Source organism: Lagopus muta, chromosome 6 (assembly GCF_023343835.1).
Source record: "Lagopus muta isolate bLagMut1 chromosome 6, bLagMut1 primary, whole genome shotgun sequence".
NCBI lineage: Eukaryota > Metazoa > Chordata > Aves > Galliformes > Phasianidae > Lagopus > Lagopus muta.
Genome location: NC_064438.1, coordinates 11,879,518 through 11,898,664, shown reverse-complemented (window position 1 = coordinate 11,898,664; position 19,147 = coordinate 11,879,518). Strand labels below are relative to the sequence as shown.

The 19,147-nt window shown below is 35.1% G+C and overlaps 2 protein-coding genes across 3 annotated transcripts in view; both read left to right on the top strand.

Moving 5' to 3' along the window:
- LOC125694768 (harmonin-like) overlaps positions 1-19,147 on the top strand; it is a 44,824-nt gene that overhangs the window by 17,136 nt on the left and 8,541 nt on the right. Inside the window, exons 12-15 of one of the 2 annotated variants that reach the window (XM_048948428.1) lie at positions 1,127-1,269; positions 1,864-1,929; positions 3,671-3,795; positions 6,533-6,606. In XM_048948428.1, coding sequence (XP_048804385.1) covers positions 1,127-1,269; positions 1,864-1,929; positions 3,671-3,795; positions 6,533-6,606 — 408 coding nt within the window. Of the gene's footprint in view, positions 1-1,126; positions 1,270-1,863; positions 1,930-3,670; positions 3,796-6,529; positions 6,607-19,147 lie in introns of both variants that reach the window. The other variant, XM_048948427.1, reaches the window with a different exon arrangement.
- On the top strand, positions 6,613-14,080 carry LOC125694778 (harmonin-like). The gene is made up of 3 exons (XM_048948458.1): positions 6,613-9,828; positions 10,209-10,325; positions 12,303-14,080. The coding sequence occupies exons 1-3, from the start codon at positions 9,742-9,744 to the stop codon at positions 12,702-12,704; spliced, it is 606 nt and encodes a 201-aa protein (XP_048804415.1). The 5' UTR covers positions 6,613-9,741; the 3' UTR covers positions 12,705-14,080.

The window sequence follows — 19,147 nt, the reverse complement described above, 5'->3', positions numbered from 1 at the left end:
ATGCACAGTTTTATACAACAGCATACTTAAGTTCAGTAGACTAATCAAAGAAGATACTTTATAATTACCTCACAACTGAATTAAATAGAAATAAGATTTAATAAATCATTTAGACTATTTCATAAGGGTTGTTACATGCTGTTTATCTGTATGAAGGAATCCATATTTTAATTAAACAACTCTTACTGGAAGAGACAATTGTTCAAAGGCATGATAAAATTGTTTAAAGAAATGCTCCAGGCTAGCTGATTAATCATCTCCTAATGAACATCCAAAGGATTTCAGTTCCAAGAGATGCTACAAGCTGTTAGAAAAAGTGTGTGCCATTGGCCTCATTAAAATTTTTGCTGTGGAACTCTTCAACTCCACTGTACTTCACCTCATTTTTTTCTCGTTTCTTTGGGACATGTCTCTGTACCAAAGAAGAAATGGCAATAGATAAACTTTGTTTCTTTAATCCTTTTTTGTGGTTAAGTAAAGACCATGTCACAAAAGCATTCTTCAATGCCTGTTTTTGTTTATGAGCTTTAAAACCACAGAATTTTGAAAATTCATGCATTGATGATAATTAATGTTATTTATATTTCAGTAATAACTAAGTATTTTCAACACATTCCACAATCAGAACCACTGATACACCTTTCTTGAGTAGTATTTTCTGGATTCTTATCTGTAAAGCAAATAAAATAGGACTAAAACCAGCTGAAACACATCATCTAATATAACCTCTTGCAAACTACATACCCTGCTTCATGGTATTCTGTAGCAGATAGGCGCAAGAACATTAAAAGATTATTACTGTGTGATTGTCTTTACCACTGGATTCTTTTGATGCCTTGTTCACGTTCTGTGGGATGTATTGAGTGCAAGTTGGGCATGACAACTGCACTACTGCTGCAAAGTAGTTGCCTATGTTAGCACATCATACATTACTCCAAAACTGGAGTATTTCTTTGGAGTGAAGTGCCCAATCTTCTTGTCTTTCACAAAGCATTCTTGACTGAACGTAATGGGAAGTAATGGCAAATGTGCTTCTGTGTTATGTAAGCAGTTCTGAATTATTTCCTAGGAAAATTGCATCTGTGATATCTCTAGTGACTGATTTGTGTTGGGATGCTGATTGCAGGGGAAGGAACTGTTCATGACTGAAGAAGAGAGGCAGAGAGAAGCACATCTTCGTGAGCAGGAACGCCAGGAGTTAATGCATCAGAAGCGACTGGCACTGGAGACTAACAAAATCATCAAAGAGCAGCAAGAGAAAGAGAGATTGTAAGGAATCTGTCCAGGAGGGTCTGAAAAATTTTAGCTTAGATTTGGATAGGGCAAGTAAGACAGAAATAATTATAAGAAGATTCCCAGCTGAACCTGATGTTATGGAGTCTCTAATCATGAATCCTTATTCCACTGATGTTTTGGGTTTTCAAAACCAGCATCATTCAAATAGGTGTACTGAGTTAAAGGGTTACCTTGTTCCTCAGCTGTCATACTCCCAATGCTTGGAGTATTGGGCATTGGGCATTTTCTTGATGCCATTCCCTTCTCTATGATTTTTAGTAGGATGGTAACAAATTTGTGCTCTTAGAATAACACACTATAGTACTGTCTCAGAAGGAGATAGAGAGTTAGAGTTAAATAGATAATGTGTCCTTGCTATCATATGGTCATGAATGTCCTCAAGGTTCGAACAAAAGTACGTTGAACCCTTGATATCTTAAAGACTTTATTGAAAAAAAAAAAAAATTCTTTCCCTATGTGTATGTATTTGCTGACCATATATTTCAGTAATTATATGCTGACACATTTTGTGCAAGTTCTTACTCAGAAAATACTATTTTTATCACGGTGTCCTAATTCCTGTTATAGAAGAAAAATGGAAATTTCCCAGAAGGCTGCAGAGGAAGAAGAGAGATATCGCAGAGAAATTGAGCAGTAAGTAACAGACTACAGAGGCAATATGCTGCCTGGAAAAAGAAGGGGAAAAAAAACAAACAAACAACCAGGATTGTTATGTATTAGATCTGGCCAAAAACATTCTTTTCTAATAAAATTGTATATTTAATGAAGTGTAGTATCCCATGGATCTCAATAAGAGCACCAGAAACTTGCAAAATGGGAAACTGAAAAGCAGCACCTGGAAAACACAAGTGTTATGTTGATAATAAATAATGTAAACTTCAAGTTGAATGAAGTTGAATGTTCTTTTTTAAAACTATGTTGTAAAGTATGTGTCGAACAGGTATGTACAGAACACCAGATAAAAGAATTTGTGTCTCAGAACTTGATTATTCTGCTTCTGGTGTTTAATTTTAATGGAAAGGAAGAAATGAATGTTGGAATGAAATTGGTCAAGGAAGAAACGGAAGAATGGCTGAAGAGCTGGAAAACTTAGATTTTAAGAAAAAAAATCAGATATGCCTAAATGACAGAGGTCATTAATTCTCAGTATACTTCAAGTTACATTGTAACACCATAGATTTTTTTTTTTAATTAAATATAACAAGTTTAAACATTCTTTTCAATGTGCCTTGCTGCTGACTGTGCTTCCAATTTTAAATACTGACTTTCAGTGCAGATTAAATAGTGCTTTGGCCACGTGGATATGTTTTAAATTTATCTTAGCTAAATTTGGGATCCACAAGAAAATCCAAGTGCAAATAGTATCATATAAGATCTGGTAAATTTTGGCGCCGTTTGTCAGTTTACCAGTTCAAGACAGGCTGGAGCCAAGAATAGATCTTAGGCCACTTAAAGGTATTGTATATGAAACTACAAGTTATTAGGTTATGTGGTAGCACTGTTGTGACGTGGGATTTTCAGAATTTTCTTTCGAAGTGTCAATTTATTGATGGTGGTGCCTTTCTACTTTTTTTCCTTGTTTTATGAACTGCTTTTTCCTGCGGTGTGGCTGTTTTTCTAAAATGCTGACTTTAATGTGTTTTGTGCCTCAACAATGTTTATATTTCAAATTCCAAATGAGTCATTTTTTTAGTGTAGCCTAGAACTATGTCTTTAGGAAGCAATCATCAAAATAGAAATAAGATCCAATTAAAAATTTACAACTGAAACTCTTGACTCTAGGCATGTTGTAGATACTGTAGATACTTCTACACTCCATATTTTAGTTGAAATGCTATTTTTCTAATATATACTTCAAATTTTGAAGTGGAAAAAAAAATGAGAAACAGTTCTTCAGTTAAGAAGAAACAGGCGACTTCAATTAAGGTGGTAGTGTTGTTGTGGATTCCTCTTGGCTTAAAATTTGTGAATTTGTTTATATATCTGTATATATACGTCTTAACTTAATATGAAAATCAGAGTATTTTACATAGAGTTTCCAAGTTGTCCTAATAGCCATTGAGGTATCAAAGGCCATTAATAGATAACATTAAAATAGCTTTTTTTCCCATCTGTAATGTTGGAGTGTGTAAGTAAATTCTCATTTAGTGTTTGAACGTATTTCCAGCAAATCAGAAAGAAGTCATTAGGTTCTTCAAAAAATGACTCTTAAATCACTGAAAGGATTTTGGTTTGGTGCAGGAGGCATTTTATGATGCATTAATGGAAAACAAACACACCAAGATGTACTACAGAGTAAACAATTCTAATGAATTTATGTCTGTGTTGTTATTTTTATACTTTGTATTCATAGCTGCATTTTATTTCCACATAGGATAACAGCAGAGGAAGAGAAATTTAAAAGGGAGTGGGAAGAAGACTGGGGGCCTAAAGAGCCTCCCAAACCTCTGAAAACTGTAACTGCAGAAGTGCACTCTGCTCCTCGTTCTAAACACAAAAGTAAGTAATTGATTTCGGTCTGATTCCTTGGTAACTTTTTTGTTTCAGACACATCGAGTTGTGTGGAATATATTGTATGTCTAAGCTGGGTTAGTGATCAGTTTGTGATTTTCAGAAGACTGGGAGTGCGTGAAAATTGTATTTAATAGTTCTTAGGAGGTACCCAGCTCACAGATGCTACAACTACTCAAACAATCATGGTTTTTTTTTTACAATCAGCTGCAGGGAAGAAAAAAATCAGTTAACTAAGAAATCACTGCTTGAGATACAATCTCTTTAATTTGGGGTTCAGATACAGTGCATTCCTTGTTGCTTTTGTGTTTCATTTGTCAAACTTCTCATGGAGGTGTTCTTGAATCAGTGGACGGTTTCCATTATATGTCCAAAAGAAAATAGTGTGTTTATATTTTTTATATATATGATGGTACATATATATAATGTACATGTACATAACGTGTACATAACATAATGTACACATAATGTACATAACATGCTGAATTACATACATAAAAGAGTATTTACTTCACTGAAGATGATGTCACATAGTAAGTTACAGTTTTCTTCCATTTGTCATAAGTTTGTTACTTCTGAAAAGGAAGGTATGAAGAAGGGATAAGGGATAAATGTTTCTATTCTTCTTTCTCATTTGGGAATAGTTCTGACTTACTATATTACTCATAGCACTACGTAATTTAACTTTTTTTTTTTAATTTAGTGAGAGGCCTTGGGAGGTAAACTTTGAAAACACAAAACTAATACAAGATTTGCAGTTTGAGTTGGAGTGAATGAATGTTCTTTGTTGTGCTCCTTCTAATGCTACTTTTTTTTTCCTCCCTCACTCTTAATTGAAGAATTATGTTAATTACTTAATTGAAATATTATGAAGGATGGAGATAACAGTTTTGTGTATTTTCTGTATTTTGTCTTGTACTACTTTTGGCTTGAAAGAAATGAATGCAATGTTTAACTTTCATAAAGTTCTAGATATCTTTTCTGTCCTCTTTTCACCAGAACCTGATTATCTTTTATTTTGGCAGACTTGGGAACCACTGGGATGTCTTACAGCTCCCTCACTTCTCTTTTACAAGGAGGAAGTGACTGAGCCCATTCTTAGCATCTCCCATTCTCACTCAGCATGAGGCCATGTGTTTCCCATTGCCTGAAAAAAAAAAATAATTCTCACTTCTTGTACTGAACTACAAGTCGTGTTGTATGGGTCAATATTTAGTTATAACCTTTAAGTAAACAATTGAGTAAGCAATTTAATATAATCAATGTGACTACAACAGAAGCTATTACTGCATGATGACAGTAGAGCACTGGATAAATGAAAAAAATCAAACACATCTTAAGTGGTTTTCCCACTCTTTTTCTCTTTTAACAAGTCAACTTCTTACTGTTATGACTTTCAGACCTCCTTTATTCATTTTAAGGCTGAATTATTTCATATATATGAAATAATAGAAAAAAGTCCATCTTCTGGACTTTGAGCTTTTTTGATTACTGTGTTGAAAATGAAATAATGGCATAACAATGTTTGGAGTTCATACAAAAAATGTTGTATCTGTCTGTGATGCATGCTAAGAGCTTGTATGGACGTAAGCATCCACTAAAGAAATCAGAATTTCCAGTTCCCAGTGACCTAATCCTTTGGGAAGCAAGGATACTTGTAAGCATTTGAGAAATCTGTGCATTTGTCTGTGAGCTAGTATGTGTAGCAGATGTGTTAACATCTTTAATAGACCATCTGTTAGTGGGAGAAAGAAATCCTGCTTTTTTTTCCTCTTTTTCTGTTCCCATCTTATTGTCACCTTTCTTCATGGATCCTGTTTTAATCTTTTATTTCCTTCCCAGCCCTCCTTCTCATATCTTTTTTTCATCTGTTGCAACAACTCTTTAACAAATAGTCTGCAGAGCCTGATTTGTTATCACTGGGCAGTCTGCATCAAAATTATTTGAGAGATTGAGGGGGTGTTTTTTTTTTTTTGTACACTGCAACTTTTCAGTGAGGAATTACACTGAGGTGTTAAGTTGTCCAAAGGAATTTAAGGCGCATGGAGCTTAATTTGCAGTTAAGAAGCGAAGTTGGAAGCCATAGATGATGACCAGAGAGTGTACTAAAATGGTATTAGACAAAGTAAGTAGTGGGAAATGCTTATGGAGCAAGTATTGCAAAATTTAAGGGAAACCTGGGTCATTTCTGAACTGACATTATTTTTTTCATGAGTGGGCAAGTCAGTTTTCTTTCCATGGGTAAGAAACTGAGCTGGGGGAAATATTTCATCCTTTTAGTTTTCTGACTCTTCTGGACAGTGTTATCCCTGTACAGTGTTTGCCATACTGGCAGTGCAGCAGAAGGCCGTTATCTGTTTCTGAAGCCAGACATCTCAGGACTTCTGATGACTTAATAGGAGAAGCCACCTGCACATTTATCTTTATTGCAGAGCAGACTAATTGGCCATGTGTAAATTCTAACTGCTTTCTGAAGTTAGAGATTAGAATTTGATTTGATCTGAGCAGGACTACAATCTTTTTTTTTTTTTCTTTTTTTTTCTTTCTTTTTTATTTTATTTTATTTTTATGTTTTTTTTTTTTTTTTTGAGGCAAGATACCTCATTGCTAATTCTTTTTATTTCATGAATACTACTAGTCACCCATTGCTGGTCTCTTTATTTCATGGGAATCTCCAGGTGACTTTCTGTCTCCTCATTCCCTTCCTCCTTTGTTTCTCTAGTAGATTTAGAGGGAGTTGCACATGACCAACTTGAAACAGATGACATGGATGAAGTGATCATGAAGCAGGACAAACAGGTTTGCCATCCAGCCTTAACTTCCTATCCTGATTCAGATTCTTCCTATGTTTCTCTTCCTTCTGACAGTCAGTCTTGACACTGAACTATGATCTGATTTTGCTAGAGCAATATATGTTGTCCTTTGGTATGATGAGAGGTTATGATACTGTTGTTGTCACTGCTTTCTAAAGATACTTCGACAAGAATACAAAACATATCAATCCTACAGAAACATGGATTATACTGAGAACTCTGTGTATTGTCAGTGTTTATTATGTACAATTATAATACTATATTATTTTGTCTGATTTTACTCCACTTTTTTTTTTAATGTTTATGCACCTGCATATGCATAGTTCACTGTGGGAAACAGCTTTTGTTGTCATCCTAAGCACCAATGCGTTCTGCAAGCTTGAAATAATTTGATTACTTGTTATGGTTTGTGTAAAGTAGGACTTGGACTACAGAAATCTCAGCAATGCATATGGCTGTATGGTTCTGTATAATAGTTAATTGTTGCATTTGCTTTGCTTAATACAAAATGTGTATCAGCTTAATACAAAATGTGTATCAGCAAAATAAGGGATATTTGTGACTAAATGTGCTAGCACAATTAATGAAGAAGTGGTTTAAGTACTTGTTGTATAATACTGAACATTCGTTGTGCCTCCAAATAAATTTTAACCAGTTATATGTATCAACAGGGATCAATCTGAACTAGACATCAACTTTTCTTAAAACAACAACTTTTCCTTTACCTTTTTGTAGCTTTTGGATGGTTTTATCGGTATGAAGGAAAATTTCCCACAATCCGTAAGGTACAAAGTGTGATAAGTGAGCTTGTATGCTGTGCATTTGAATTTTAATTCCTCTTCTTTCTTCTCTTCCACTTTAACACATAGAAATTTAGATGCTTTTCAGATATATCTGCCTATGAATGCACTCTTTTGAACACTTAGAACTTCTCAAAACCTGCCAGCTGCAGTGAGAATTGAGTGTATACTTTGCAGAAGCTGTTCAGCACAGATCAAAAAGTCCTCAAAATAATAAATAAATCCATAAATAATAAAAGTTTTTGAAGATGCAAAAATTCAATGGAAGTCATGTGTGCCATTTCCAGTTAAACTTCTGCAGATCTCCCATTGAGAGTGCTGAAGGCAAAAGGCTTGTGTAAATCACACACAGAAAGGAAAAGTACCAGAAAATCTTTAAGTATGATGGAATACTTCTTAAATCTGTAGAGTCACATCTAAGACATTACTGCAGTTCCAAGTAGTACTTTATTCCTGCTATTGCTTTGTTCTCTTTATTTCTTTCAATATATCTTAGTTATATCATAGGTTTCTGTGTTGTTTGTTTCTTATGATGGCTGATAGTAATTTACTGGGGTAGGACAAACTGTCAAAGAGGGCTCATAGATCTCTCTCCAAAGAACTCAGAATTTCTGAGAAGGACAGAGAAAGTATCTGAATCATCGTTTATGACTGTTTTTTTAACCTTCTAGGAGAGTAAGAAATGCCAGCGGTTTTGATCTTAACTAGAATAAGAAAATGACAGTGTACTCTGATGCCATTTCTTATTGCTAGTGACTGTAAATCATCTTCGATCTGAAACACATAAAATCCAGTATGATTAGGATCATCTGACAAAGATAAATACATTATGAAAATTCAGCCTCTTCACACAAATAGAGGATTTTTGCTGTGGCTGCTGACCAAGATAATTTACAGAGTCTCCAAATACCTTCTCATATATTAATAAAGATTCAGCTCAGTTCCTGTTGAACTCTGCTACACAATGTGGACTAAAACTTGAAAGTACCTTAACCTTTTACTTTTAGAAATACTTTTAAATATTCAAATGGTAAATTTTCTTCCTACTGAAAATTGCAAATGGATTTCCTGCGTGTGCACTAAAACCAAAATTTCACTCTGTACTTAAAATATCTTTAATAGGAAATTAACTGAATCCATGGGGAAAAAGGACAGAAGAGATGACTCATCTTGTTGTATCTGAAAGCAATAAATGCAGCTAAGATGGTCTCTGATGTTGATATTTTGAAACTCTTTGGCATGCATACTGCTTAGCGTGCCTTTAGGTTTAGTAATTTTTCAAATGTTGAGAGCTGGTGGGTTGACTACCACCTTCCAGATACATTAAGTGCTATCTATGAAATGTAGTATCTTCTAATTTATTAGAGGATGAAATTTTATCAAAAATTGTAGCTAAACTAACTAGCCCTGCATAAAACATGCCAACAGAATGTTAGTAAAACATGAGAAGCTAGCTGTTTGACTTAAGGTTGTTTTGTGGTTTTCTTTTTTATCTCTAAAAATTGTTGGTTTTCCAACAGTAGCTACACTTAACTGCAGAGCAGTAGTCAACTTACCACTGAACTGATCCAACAGGATCATGGGCTAAAAGACTATGAAGAAATCTTGCCCTTTGGTTGCATTGTGCATTCAACATTTTAGAATTATTATGTACAATATTATTTCACGCAAAAGCTGATTTTTGCTGCTGGTGGTAGGGACTGGTCTTCATGATCTGGAATTCTTTCCTGAGAGCAGTTTAGTTTCTCTGTTAATCTAGACCTCTTCTTTAAAGGTGCTTGTTTGTATTAAGGCATGCAATGGTGTGTTTAGGATGTATGAAGCATTTCTTTGTTCGCATCTATGTGTACACGAGTGTCTGAAAGCAGTCAGTCTCCTACTGATGTAAAAAAAAAATGAAGAGAGATAATAACTAACCAAACCAATCTAACTAAAGAGAACTAATCAAAACTGTTTAACTATTTGAAAAAAAGTTCTGTAATGGACCTATCTGCTCTACAGTTGTAACTTTGCAGAGGAGTAAGCTGAACTCTCAAATCTTCTCTAAGCTAAATGGCTGTGTACAGGCAGTCCAAAAGAGGTTGAATTTCTAGCAAATTGCTGAGGAAGTGCAGTTAAAAATTATACCTGAAAGACTGATTCCATACTTGCACTATACTTCAGTTTTCAAGGCAGGCACTCATGTACTGAGCTTGAAGTTTGCCATGTTTTTAGTTTATGTAAAAATCTAGCTTAAATATAATAATAATTCCCAGAAAGGAAAGGAGAGAAAGAAGTCAAAAAGTGACAGTTTTTGTGAACAGAAGAAGAATAAAAAGGAAATGGAATTTGAGCAAAGACTTGCCAAAGAGAAAGAAGGAATGCTGGAGAAAGAAAAACAACTGAAAATAAATCGTCTTGTGCAGGAGGTATGTTGTATTCTTCTATCAGGTGAAAAATTTCATTTGAGAAAAATGAGGTGAATTTTCAGTGGAATTATCTGAATTGGGCACTTGTTTAATTGTCAAGGATAACGAAGTTTAAAAATGAATTACATTTCACTACAAACCTCTGTTTCCAAATTCGATTGTTGCTACCATCAATTTTTGTTCAAATGAGGCAAAAACTGCATTTCTAGCATCCACATTTAGTGGTGGATGGAAGTAATGGAAGACAGCAGAATAGGAAGTCATTCTCAAAAGCACAGCTAGTTGTAAAACTAATCTAAATGGCATATCCTAAGTTTGAAGCCTTTGTACTGTAACTATATCTCCAATTTTTTTTTTAATACACTGGTGATATGCTTAAGGTATCTGAAACAGAACGTGAAGATCTGGAAGAATCAGAAAAAGTGCAGCATTGGGTGGAAAGACTTTGTCAGACACGGTTAGAACAGATTTCCTCTGTGGAAAATGAATCTCCTGAGGTAAAATGCTAGTTTTTCTATATGCTGCACGATCTCAAAATTACTCACTGGTTTTCTCCTAACAACAATAGCTTTTACCAGATGTAATAGAGAAAAAAAAAAAAGTCTTGTTCTTTGCTTCTCAGCCTTTATCCTAATAAAGGAAAAAGGAAAGAAGAGGAAAACTGTCAGCAGTTGGTGAATGGCAATGTAAATCTGATGGTTAGACTAGATGATCTTAGAGGTCTTTTCCAACTTTAATGACTCTATGATTCTATAGCATTTGATGTTTCCATAGCATAGAGATGATGTCATCTGTTAAAGGTCAATGCTAGTGTTTCTGGTTTGTACATTTTAGTATGCTATTGCTACAAAATAACTTAATTGGTTCATGAGCACTCTTTGGGATAGGTAGAACATGCTGCCAATAAAATTTACTAAGTGAGAGTAGAATATCCAGCTGTATTTTTTTTTAATATTCCACACAAATAATAACATCACTAATCATTTCTTTAATGCCTGCTTGAATTGCAATTAGTACTTGAATTGTGATTACAACTAACTGACATTAAGAGACTGACAAAAGAAAAAACCTCCCAAATAATCAGATCCTTTGTTTTAAGTAGTCCCCTCAGATGAAGAAAAGTTGCAGAGAGTGATTGTGCCTTAGCTACGTGCCTCTCTGTGTGGAGAGAGGCTTTCCCACCATCCTGCTGTATGGCTTTCTTCCAAGCACAGCTGCTTTCAGGAGGAACACTGCAATCTACTGAATTCCCCTGAGACTCCAAGCAATTGTAACCACACAACCACAAAGGGACCCTTGGGGAACCCTCTGAGTCAAATTTTCTACAGGTCAATATGCAGCAGCCCTGAAAAAAACAGCTGGTCTTCTATTCTTCCTACTCATAGGTTTGGATCCACTTTGTTCTTTAGTGCAGGTCTCCAGAATGGTGGAATGATTACACTAAGTTTTCTTCGGCTTTCTACCAGATTTTTGTCCCTCTTTTTGGAAAGTAAAGTTGGCACATTATGGGCTAAAGTCACTGTTGCAGAGCTCTACTCTCGTTTGAGACAAATATTCTGTATTTGCGCTACCAATTCTTCTACATTACGTACGATTAGCCTATTGTAGAACTTCTACAAAACTACTCAAGCAGTTGCACTCATATAATATGTAAAGACAGAATGCTTCTGAGGAATAGATGTAGCTGAACTGTATTCAGGTACTACAGGCCTGAACTCCTGCTTGGGTACAAGAGCAACCAACATCTATTTTACTTGGGAAGAAATGTGTGTGGTTTTTTAGTACCAAAAAGTGATTATGCCACATGAGATCTCAACGTCAACGGAAATCCATTTGGGGAAAATGGTGTCAGATTAGGCTAAGATGCATGCGTCTGTAGAACAGCTTATCTCTCTTTAATATTTCCTAAGTTGCATCTATCAACTGGAGTTTCTTACATACTTAAATCATACCACTGATAAATGTCTAAACGAAACGTTAGTAACTGTAACAGCACATATGCAATCTTTCTTTATACTTGTAAATGCTTTCTCTTAAGTTTCTGGGAGGTGAGTGGCTTATTCTGTTCAAATTGTGGAATTTGCAAGTCTTGTGTTGATCAATAGAAATTATAAAGTCCAGAGCTTCCTGAAGATTTGGATTTCATGGAACCCAAAGCTGTTTTGTTTTGATAGCTGTTTACTTTTACTTCCCCCTTCATCATTATGATCTGCTGCAAATTGTTTTCTTCTTTGTTTTTTTTTTTTTTTTTTTTTTAAATGTCTTGAAACTTCAGGGATGCCTTAAGTTGCTTTTCTTTGATATGTAAAAAAGCTTCCATAGAAACACTTCATGGATATTCTGTGTGCAAGAATCCAGGAGTTTTCAGAGCAGGAGCAGTTAGGTTGGGTGGTGGTGCAGGATTTGCCGTTGATTTCTTTAGAGCTGTTGCAGATATTAACTAGTAAGGCAGATTTTTGTTTTCTCATGCATAGTTGGCAAGTGGACGTCCTGCCGCTTCTTCCTCTGCCACATCGGTGAGGCGGTTTGCTGGTGGCTTACAGCTTCATACCACAGATCTTGATGATATAAACTTAGATGAAGTTGAGAAACATGTGGCACCAGTTCCACCACCACCACCACCACTTACTGTTACTCCAGTATCATCAGCTCATCCACTTCCTGTATTGAATGTTCCACTTTCCAAAGGTCCAGTCCTAACTGTATCACCAGCTTCCCAGGTGACCTCATTATCTGTTTGGATGCACGTGCTTCTACCATTCCCCTGCTTGGCCTCCCTCCCTGGTTCCATTACCCACTGCATCTATTGGATCAGCCAGTCTACTATTTGTAACATTAAAATAAATGAAGTGTTTCTGTCGTTTGATAGTCCGTGAATGCAGTCCAGAGGTTGTTTCATTATTTATTCTTGAAATTTAAGCCTAGAGGGCTTTGCTCTCTCCTTCCTGCATGTGTTGCAGACCCATCACGTGCAAATATGTTGGGCAGAATGCAATAGTTAAAAAGATATTTGGACGTGTTTAAAAAAGAAAATGTCAGGCAGCAAATTTAATTGAAGTTTGAGAAAAAATATCTATGTAAATCACTGCTCTGAAAGTCTTTAAAATTTTATCAGGTTTGTTTGTTAGCTGCAAAGGTTGGAAGAAGAGAATTAGCTTGAAATCAGAATACCCAACTTTTAAAACCTCAACATAGCATAAATTATCAGTAAAGCAATTTTAAATGAACAAGAGTTGGTGATCTTTCTGTAAATCAGGTTTGCTGACTTTTTACTGACACAAAAGAGCTAGAGATTTCTTCTTCAGAAAATATTCCAACTTTATTACAATCTCAGTCTAAAAGAGGATCACATATGTAAGAAATCTTGTGCCAGATCTCATTCTAGGAGAGAAATGGCAGCTGCCGCATTGCACTTTCTCTTGCACTGTGATGGGATTTGTGTACTCTAATTTGTGTACCAAAATATTATTGTTTCTTTCAAAGCAAAAGAGGGTCCTGTATTGTCACGTCTTTCCTACATGTTGTTTTTCCTGCATGGATTTATTGATTGCACTATTGTGTGTGTTGGTTGCTTGGTTTTTTTTCTTGCATTTTTACTTGGAAATACTAGATTTCTGCTTTTGCGTGATTTTGGTTAAAGTGAGAAAGGATATGCAAATTTATCACTTCTTGGGGGAAACCGGCAGATTACGTGAATAATTGCCTTAATGCAAACTACATATATTTCGTTATTATCTTCTTACAGTGCTTCCTCTTATGTGGGTTACAAGTTTGAAGTGCCAAGAATATGCTAGATCCATTGAAATGGAGATGTCGCACGTTCTTATGGATAACAAAGGTCCCTTGTTGTCCACAAATAAGTGCATGTGCATCTAATGCTAAGGGTCTGATTTTTAAAGGTAACGCAGGAGCTTCTAAACTGGATTTAACCTCAAACTCACATATTCCAATATGTGTTTCTGGTAATTATTCACTGCCAGATGTCTTTGAGCAAAAGGTCAGTAATTAAAGAAAAACACAGCTGGCAAGAACAACAAAAATCACCTAGCCTTCAGTAATTGTAGGCTAGTTCTCACTGAATATAATTAGCTGTGTATACAAGGAAAGAACTAAGCTCTTAATAAACTACTAATACTGAACTAGAGCTGCTTTGTTTATAAGCAGTATTATCAGTAACCTAGTATTGCTAATGGGGCATCAGACATGATAGTAAAATCAGAAGGTGGACAGCTTCTCCTTGCCTCTTCTTTAAAAATGCTGCAAGTAAAACATTTTGTTTGATTTCAATAATGAAACATCTTGCATTTATGCCAACCAAAGCAAAAATTAAGGAAGACTTCATGTTGTCCACCAAGAATATTTTTCTCATTTTATTCAAAACTGTAAATCTTTTTTTTGGTGCTATTTTTCCCCCAAGATCATTGTATTTCAAATTCAGCTCTTAACAAATACCTGACAAAAAGAACGAAATTTCCTGTCAAGTATGTTCTTGGCAACTAGCTATTAAAACACCTCATATAAAAGGGTCTCTTTCATAAGATTATTAGCAACTGTATATTTTTTACCTGAACCCAGTACTAAGTCTGCTACTGTTTAGGTTGTAAGAAACACCTCCCATGTTGGCAAAGTGTCTGCCGTGTCAAGCAGTCCGCTGGTATGTCATGTGTTGTTAATAATGAATGTAGTTTTATGAGTTTCCCGTGTAATGGTAACGTAAAGGAAAGGTTAAGGGTCTCACTCTGCATGGCTCATTTATTTCAAATTTGGCACTTGCAGTCATATGTCTATATCCTGTTACAAGATACCTAATGCCAGGTAGTGATAGTGACTTGTAATGATCTGAAGACTTCATATTTCAAATCTTCAACCATATACAGTCAAAGTTTGTGTGTTCCATGCAAAGTCTCTACACTGCTCACCAGTGAGCAGTGCTTTTCTGCTAAGACAAAGAGCTGGGACTGAGCTGTATGTTAAACATCATGGCTACATGCTACAAAGTGAGCTCTTTTTTTCTTCTTCATGAGGACAACTGCATTTATTTCATCAGTGTTTGCATTGATTTTAATTTAGGATGACCGGATGTCAGGTTCCCCCATTCTGAGGCACTCTTCATGTTGCGCAACTCCAAGAGAAATTATTCAGTTCCAGTGTGACTTTAACAAAGTTAATCTGTAAACTTTCTCTCTCTTCTGAAACCAGAAAGTAATACTATATTTTATGGAGTGGAAGCAACATTAATTGAGGGACTTTCAAAGAACTGGTTCCAAAAATTCTTTAAATAAATAAATAAAACAATTTACTGGAAGCAATTCAAATAATTTTAGAAGATACAGCATGTACCATGTGAATAATATCTGGAATAGGCCACGTTTCTGATGAGAAACATTGACAAGACTGTCCTGAGAGATGCTGGGGTTAAGTCAAACTAAACCCACAGGACTCAGTTTTGAACTTTTTACTTGAGCACAGCTACACTTGACGTCAGTAGGAGTTTTGACTGAGTAAAAAGTGTGGAATCAGTCACATAACTGCATGATTAAATTTCAAATGCTTCTGGACATCTGTACTTTGTAGAGTAGTTAGCATAGCTAATCTTTGTTCTTGACTCTGAGTTATCTTGAAGTTATTTATGTGGAAAGGTAATCACTACAGTCCTATTGAATTTCATCTTGTGTAAATCCATTTAGCCACCAGTCAGTTAAAATTTCATTTTAAGTTCTCTATCTTCTTGCATTTGATTTTAGCATTTTTTCTGTGGTTTCTCATTCAGTTCATTGCTTTAATGGGATGAATGCCAAAAGCAGAGATGAGATTATTTTCCATAATCTTGCTGGTGAAGCCAAAAGTTAAGGGAGAAAGTTGTAGTTGGTATTTAAGAGAAATTGTGCTTTCATTTGTTAACTTTGACAGTATCTCATTTAAAATATTTGTGTAAGACTTTTGCTCTATTAGTATCATTAAATTCATTGCCATAAACTATGTTGGAGTATTTGGTGAAATTATGGTTTATAATAAATCATGCTGTAAATTGTAATTATCTTAAATTAACCCCATAGCAATTTGCTCCAAGTCCACCTACCCAACGACATCCAGGGGTACCAATAATCTCTAAACCAGTCATGCTTCATCCTGACCCAAACCTTATGGTCAGGCCAACTATCAAATCAGAGGCCCTGGTAAGCCTTTTAATGCTTTTATTTTCTTGTGAATGTTACAGTACTGTGGGATTTGTTGTTGATTTCTTCTCAAAGAAGCAGTGCTTGTCTCATTTTCTGCTAAGTAAAAGTCATATAGACTTTCAAGTAATCGCTAATGGTAAGTACAAAAGGATATTTTTCCCGTTGTTCATAATCTAAGAGTCACATTAATGGCAGTTTTTGCACTACTGTGTAGAATTACAGAGCAATATAGACCTTAATCTCTGTAGGAGAGTGTGCAGGTGTTATTTTTTCACTTGTTTGTGCATTGATTTGCATTTTCATAATTCATGGGTCCTTTTAATAGAAATGAAATAGTAAAAAGCTTATTATACTGCTTTTTTTTCTTCTGTAAATAGTCATAAATATACTTGAAATGTATCTCTGCATCTCATTCTTTTGTTGGCAGAGAGAAAACAATGTTGGTATCTTAGATATGAATAAATGGATGGTGCAAAGTCTATTCACAGTTAGGTACTTTTTTATTTTACCAATATCTGTTTCAAATATAAATGAAGAAGAAAACCTGAAGATAAATATTATTGACCAAACATATAGCATCTTCAAGAACTGTTTTATGAGGGAAGATAAGCTATGGCTTTCTGAAAAGAAGGAAATACTGTTATGGCAAGTGGTAACTCCCACACATCAGCCCAGAAATTTCATCTAAGATAACTGATGGAGAAATCAGTAGTTACAATGTTATTATTGAGGATAATTTTGGCTTGTTTTGTTACCATTGGTGTTATGTGTCAATTATATGTATGTAGATGTGTGCATATATATGTACACAGTTACAAGAGGAGGGCTGTATATTGTAGTGCGAGCTTTTCATGTAGCGCAAAACATCACATTTGCATTCCATTCATTTAATTAAAAGCTTATGCTATATCTGACAATAAATGATATGCACAGCATTCGTAGCTGTATTTTGTGACAATGGGATGGATTTTTCTGTTACTTTCTTCCACAATTGTTCCTCTACTTTCGCAATTAAGTTTGAAAAGATTCAAATGCTATCAAACAGCTCTTCTATAGACATATTTGCTGTGAAACTTCTCTATTATAAGTAGATTGAAATGAAAAATTAAAGCAGGTTTTGTAAGTTGCTCAAGATGAGGCAGATGGATGAGCTTGAAAAAAAGATAAAAATCATTCTAGCATAGTTGTTTCCTTCAGTTGTATGCAAGGAACTTCCATTTTATTTATGTTTAGAAATTTATAACTTCTGTGCAATTTGAAATTCCATAGAGGAGGATTAAAAAGTGTAAAAGGCATAATCTACAGTTAATACAATCAAAAGTTGAAAAATAAATACCTGATATGGAAATATTAAGTGGTATGAAAATTTGGTAATACCCTTGTGCGTGATGAGAAGGTCTTGATATAAAATGGAAATATTGCTTTGTTTATTGTCATTCTGTACAGTTAGTGTGACAAACTGGCAATAAGATTCATTCTCATAGGGAAATTTCTTACCATTTGTTATGCGTCTATGCACACTGTCCAGACCGCAAGAGTACTAAAATGTTTTAGATATCAATAATCCTGATTCCTCAACTGCCTTATATGAGTTGGAAGATCACAGTTTCAGTGAGAGTAATATTCTAATAGGACTTTGAGAAAAACATCTATCTTTGAATTGTTTTTGCAGACCTCTTTGCTCTATTTATATCTTAATGCTATAAGAGTTATTCATCCTGGCTGCATTTGAAGCCACAGTAGTAGTATGTAGAATAAGACTTGCACGGACTCTGTCTTATATGTTGTGAATAGAATGCATGCATATATATTTTATATATTATATATATTTTTTTATATATGTAATGTTTGCATATATATAGTGTGTGTGTATATGTATCTATACATATATGTATTTGCAAGAATGGGTAAAACTTTCCAAATCTCCTGTTATCCAGGAGCTTTGATGACTGTTGTTACTTAAATCTTTATAGTAACTGAATTCAGGCTAGGATTTCCAGGTTTCTTAAAATTTCATGAAAATGAAATTATTTTCACTTATAAAGTGACAGATGGAAATTAAATGTTGAATGTGGCCTTGAATGCATAGAGCTCTCTGGATCAAAATCAGTTTCAACTGTGTGGCTCCATAGTGCTGGAGCGAATGAAAATACACTCATGGCAAGGCTAGTTAAGTTTTGGTTCATAGAACAGGGGAGGATGGCTGTGATTCAGCGGTAAGGTTTTCAGAGGGGCAAAACCAACATGGATACTAGTCTTCTCTCCCAGCTATCACAAACATCTGTTTTTGTGTTAGAAGGCCTTGATGCAATTGTGAATGATTTCTCTCCTGAGCTCCACTGTGGTTTGATATGGATTTTTGGAAAGGAACAGTTAATATTTAAGCTTTTCTTGCAAGATGTGAAGCTTGATTCTGCAGGACTGCAGCTAAAGTGTATCAGATGTAGCAGCAATAAGACATAGTCAGAAATTTCAGTTGTTAACCATAGTTACAACGAGATCATCTGAACAGAAAAAAATTATTCCTTGTTGTTAAGTGGCTGGGAAGGGGCTCGACAGTTTTGGGATATGGAAACGTGCACTACCTACATAGTTCCTTTATGATTTGATATCATTTTGCTATGTGTAGTCTCTCACTTGCAGTTGTGTAGGGACCATATACTAAAAAGTGCAAGTATGATTCAGTCCCAAGAAGAGCAAAAAAACATTGAGTTCTTGTTATCAGGTGATATTTGTCTACAGCAAGGAGTTAATACCTGGTTTGGCCGTGTTCTTTCTTTTGCAGCCACAAGAGATGTTTAAAAGGATGGTGGTTTACAATTCATCATTTAGATCTAACAAAAAACAAGTAAAATAACATTTTCCATGTTTTGTGTGGTACTTCTTTTGACTGGTTGCAGATTTTAAACCCTCTTTTCTAATCCTGTTGCTCAGTTTCTAAAACAGAGGACTTAAGGCAGCACTAGTGCATGAAAACTGCTAGCCTTGGTAAGATTGCAGAGTGTGCATGTGGCTCCTGTAGCCTAGACAGGAGCTTCAGGTTGAACCATCTTGTAGCTACTTACATAACACAATATTTAAGACTGTTGAACACTGATAAATGTCCTGAGATTGGGTGGTTTTTTAAAAATATATTCCTT

What these genes read in the sequence shown, in the direction of transcription:
- LOC125694778 (XM_048948458.1), top strand. Translation starts at nt 9,742, where the DNA reads ATGGAATTTGAGCAAAGACTTGCCAAAGAGAAAGAAGGAATGCTGGAG. An exon ending in TAAATCGTCTTGTGCAGGAG is followed by an intron (nt 9,829 to 10,208) that starts GTATGTTGTATT and finishes GATATGCTTAAG; the next exon opens with GTATCTGAAACAGAACGTGA. An exon ending in TGGAAAATGAATCTCCTGAG is followed by an intron (nt 10,326 to 12,302) that starts GTAAAATGCTAG and finishes TCTCATGCATAG; the next exon opens with TTGGCAAGTGGACGTCCTGC.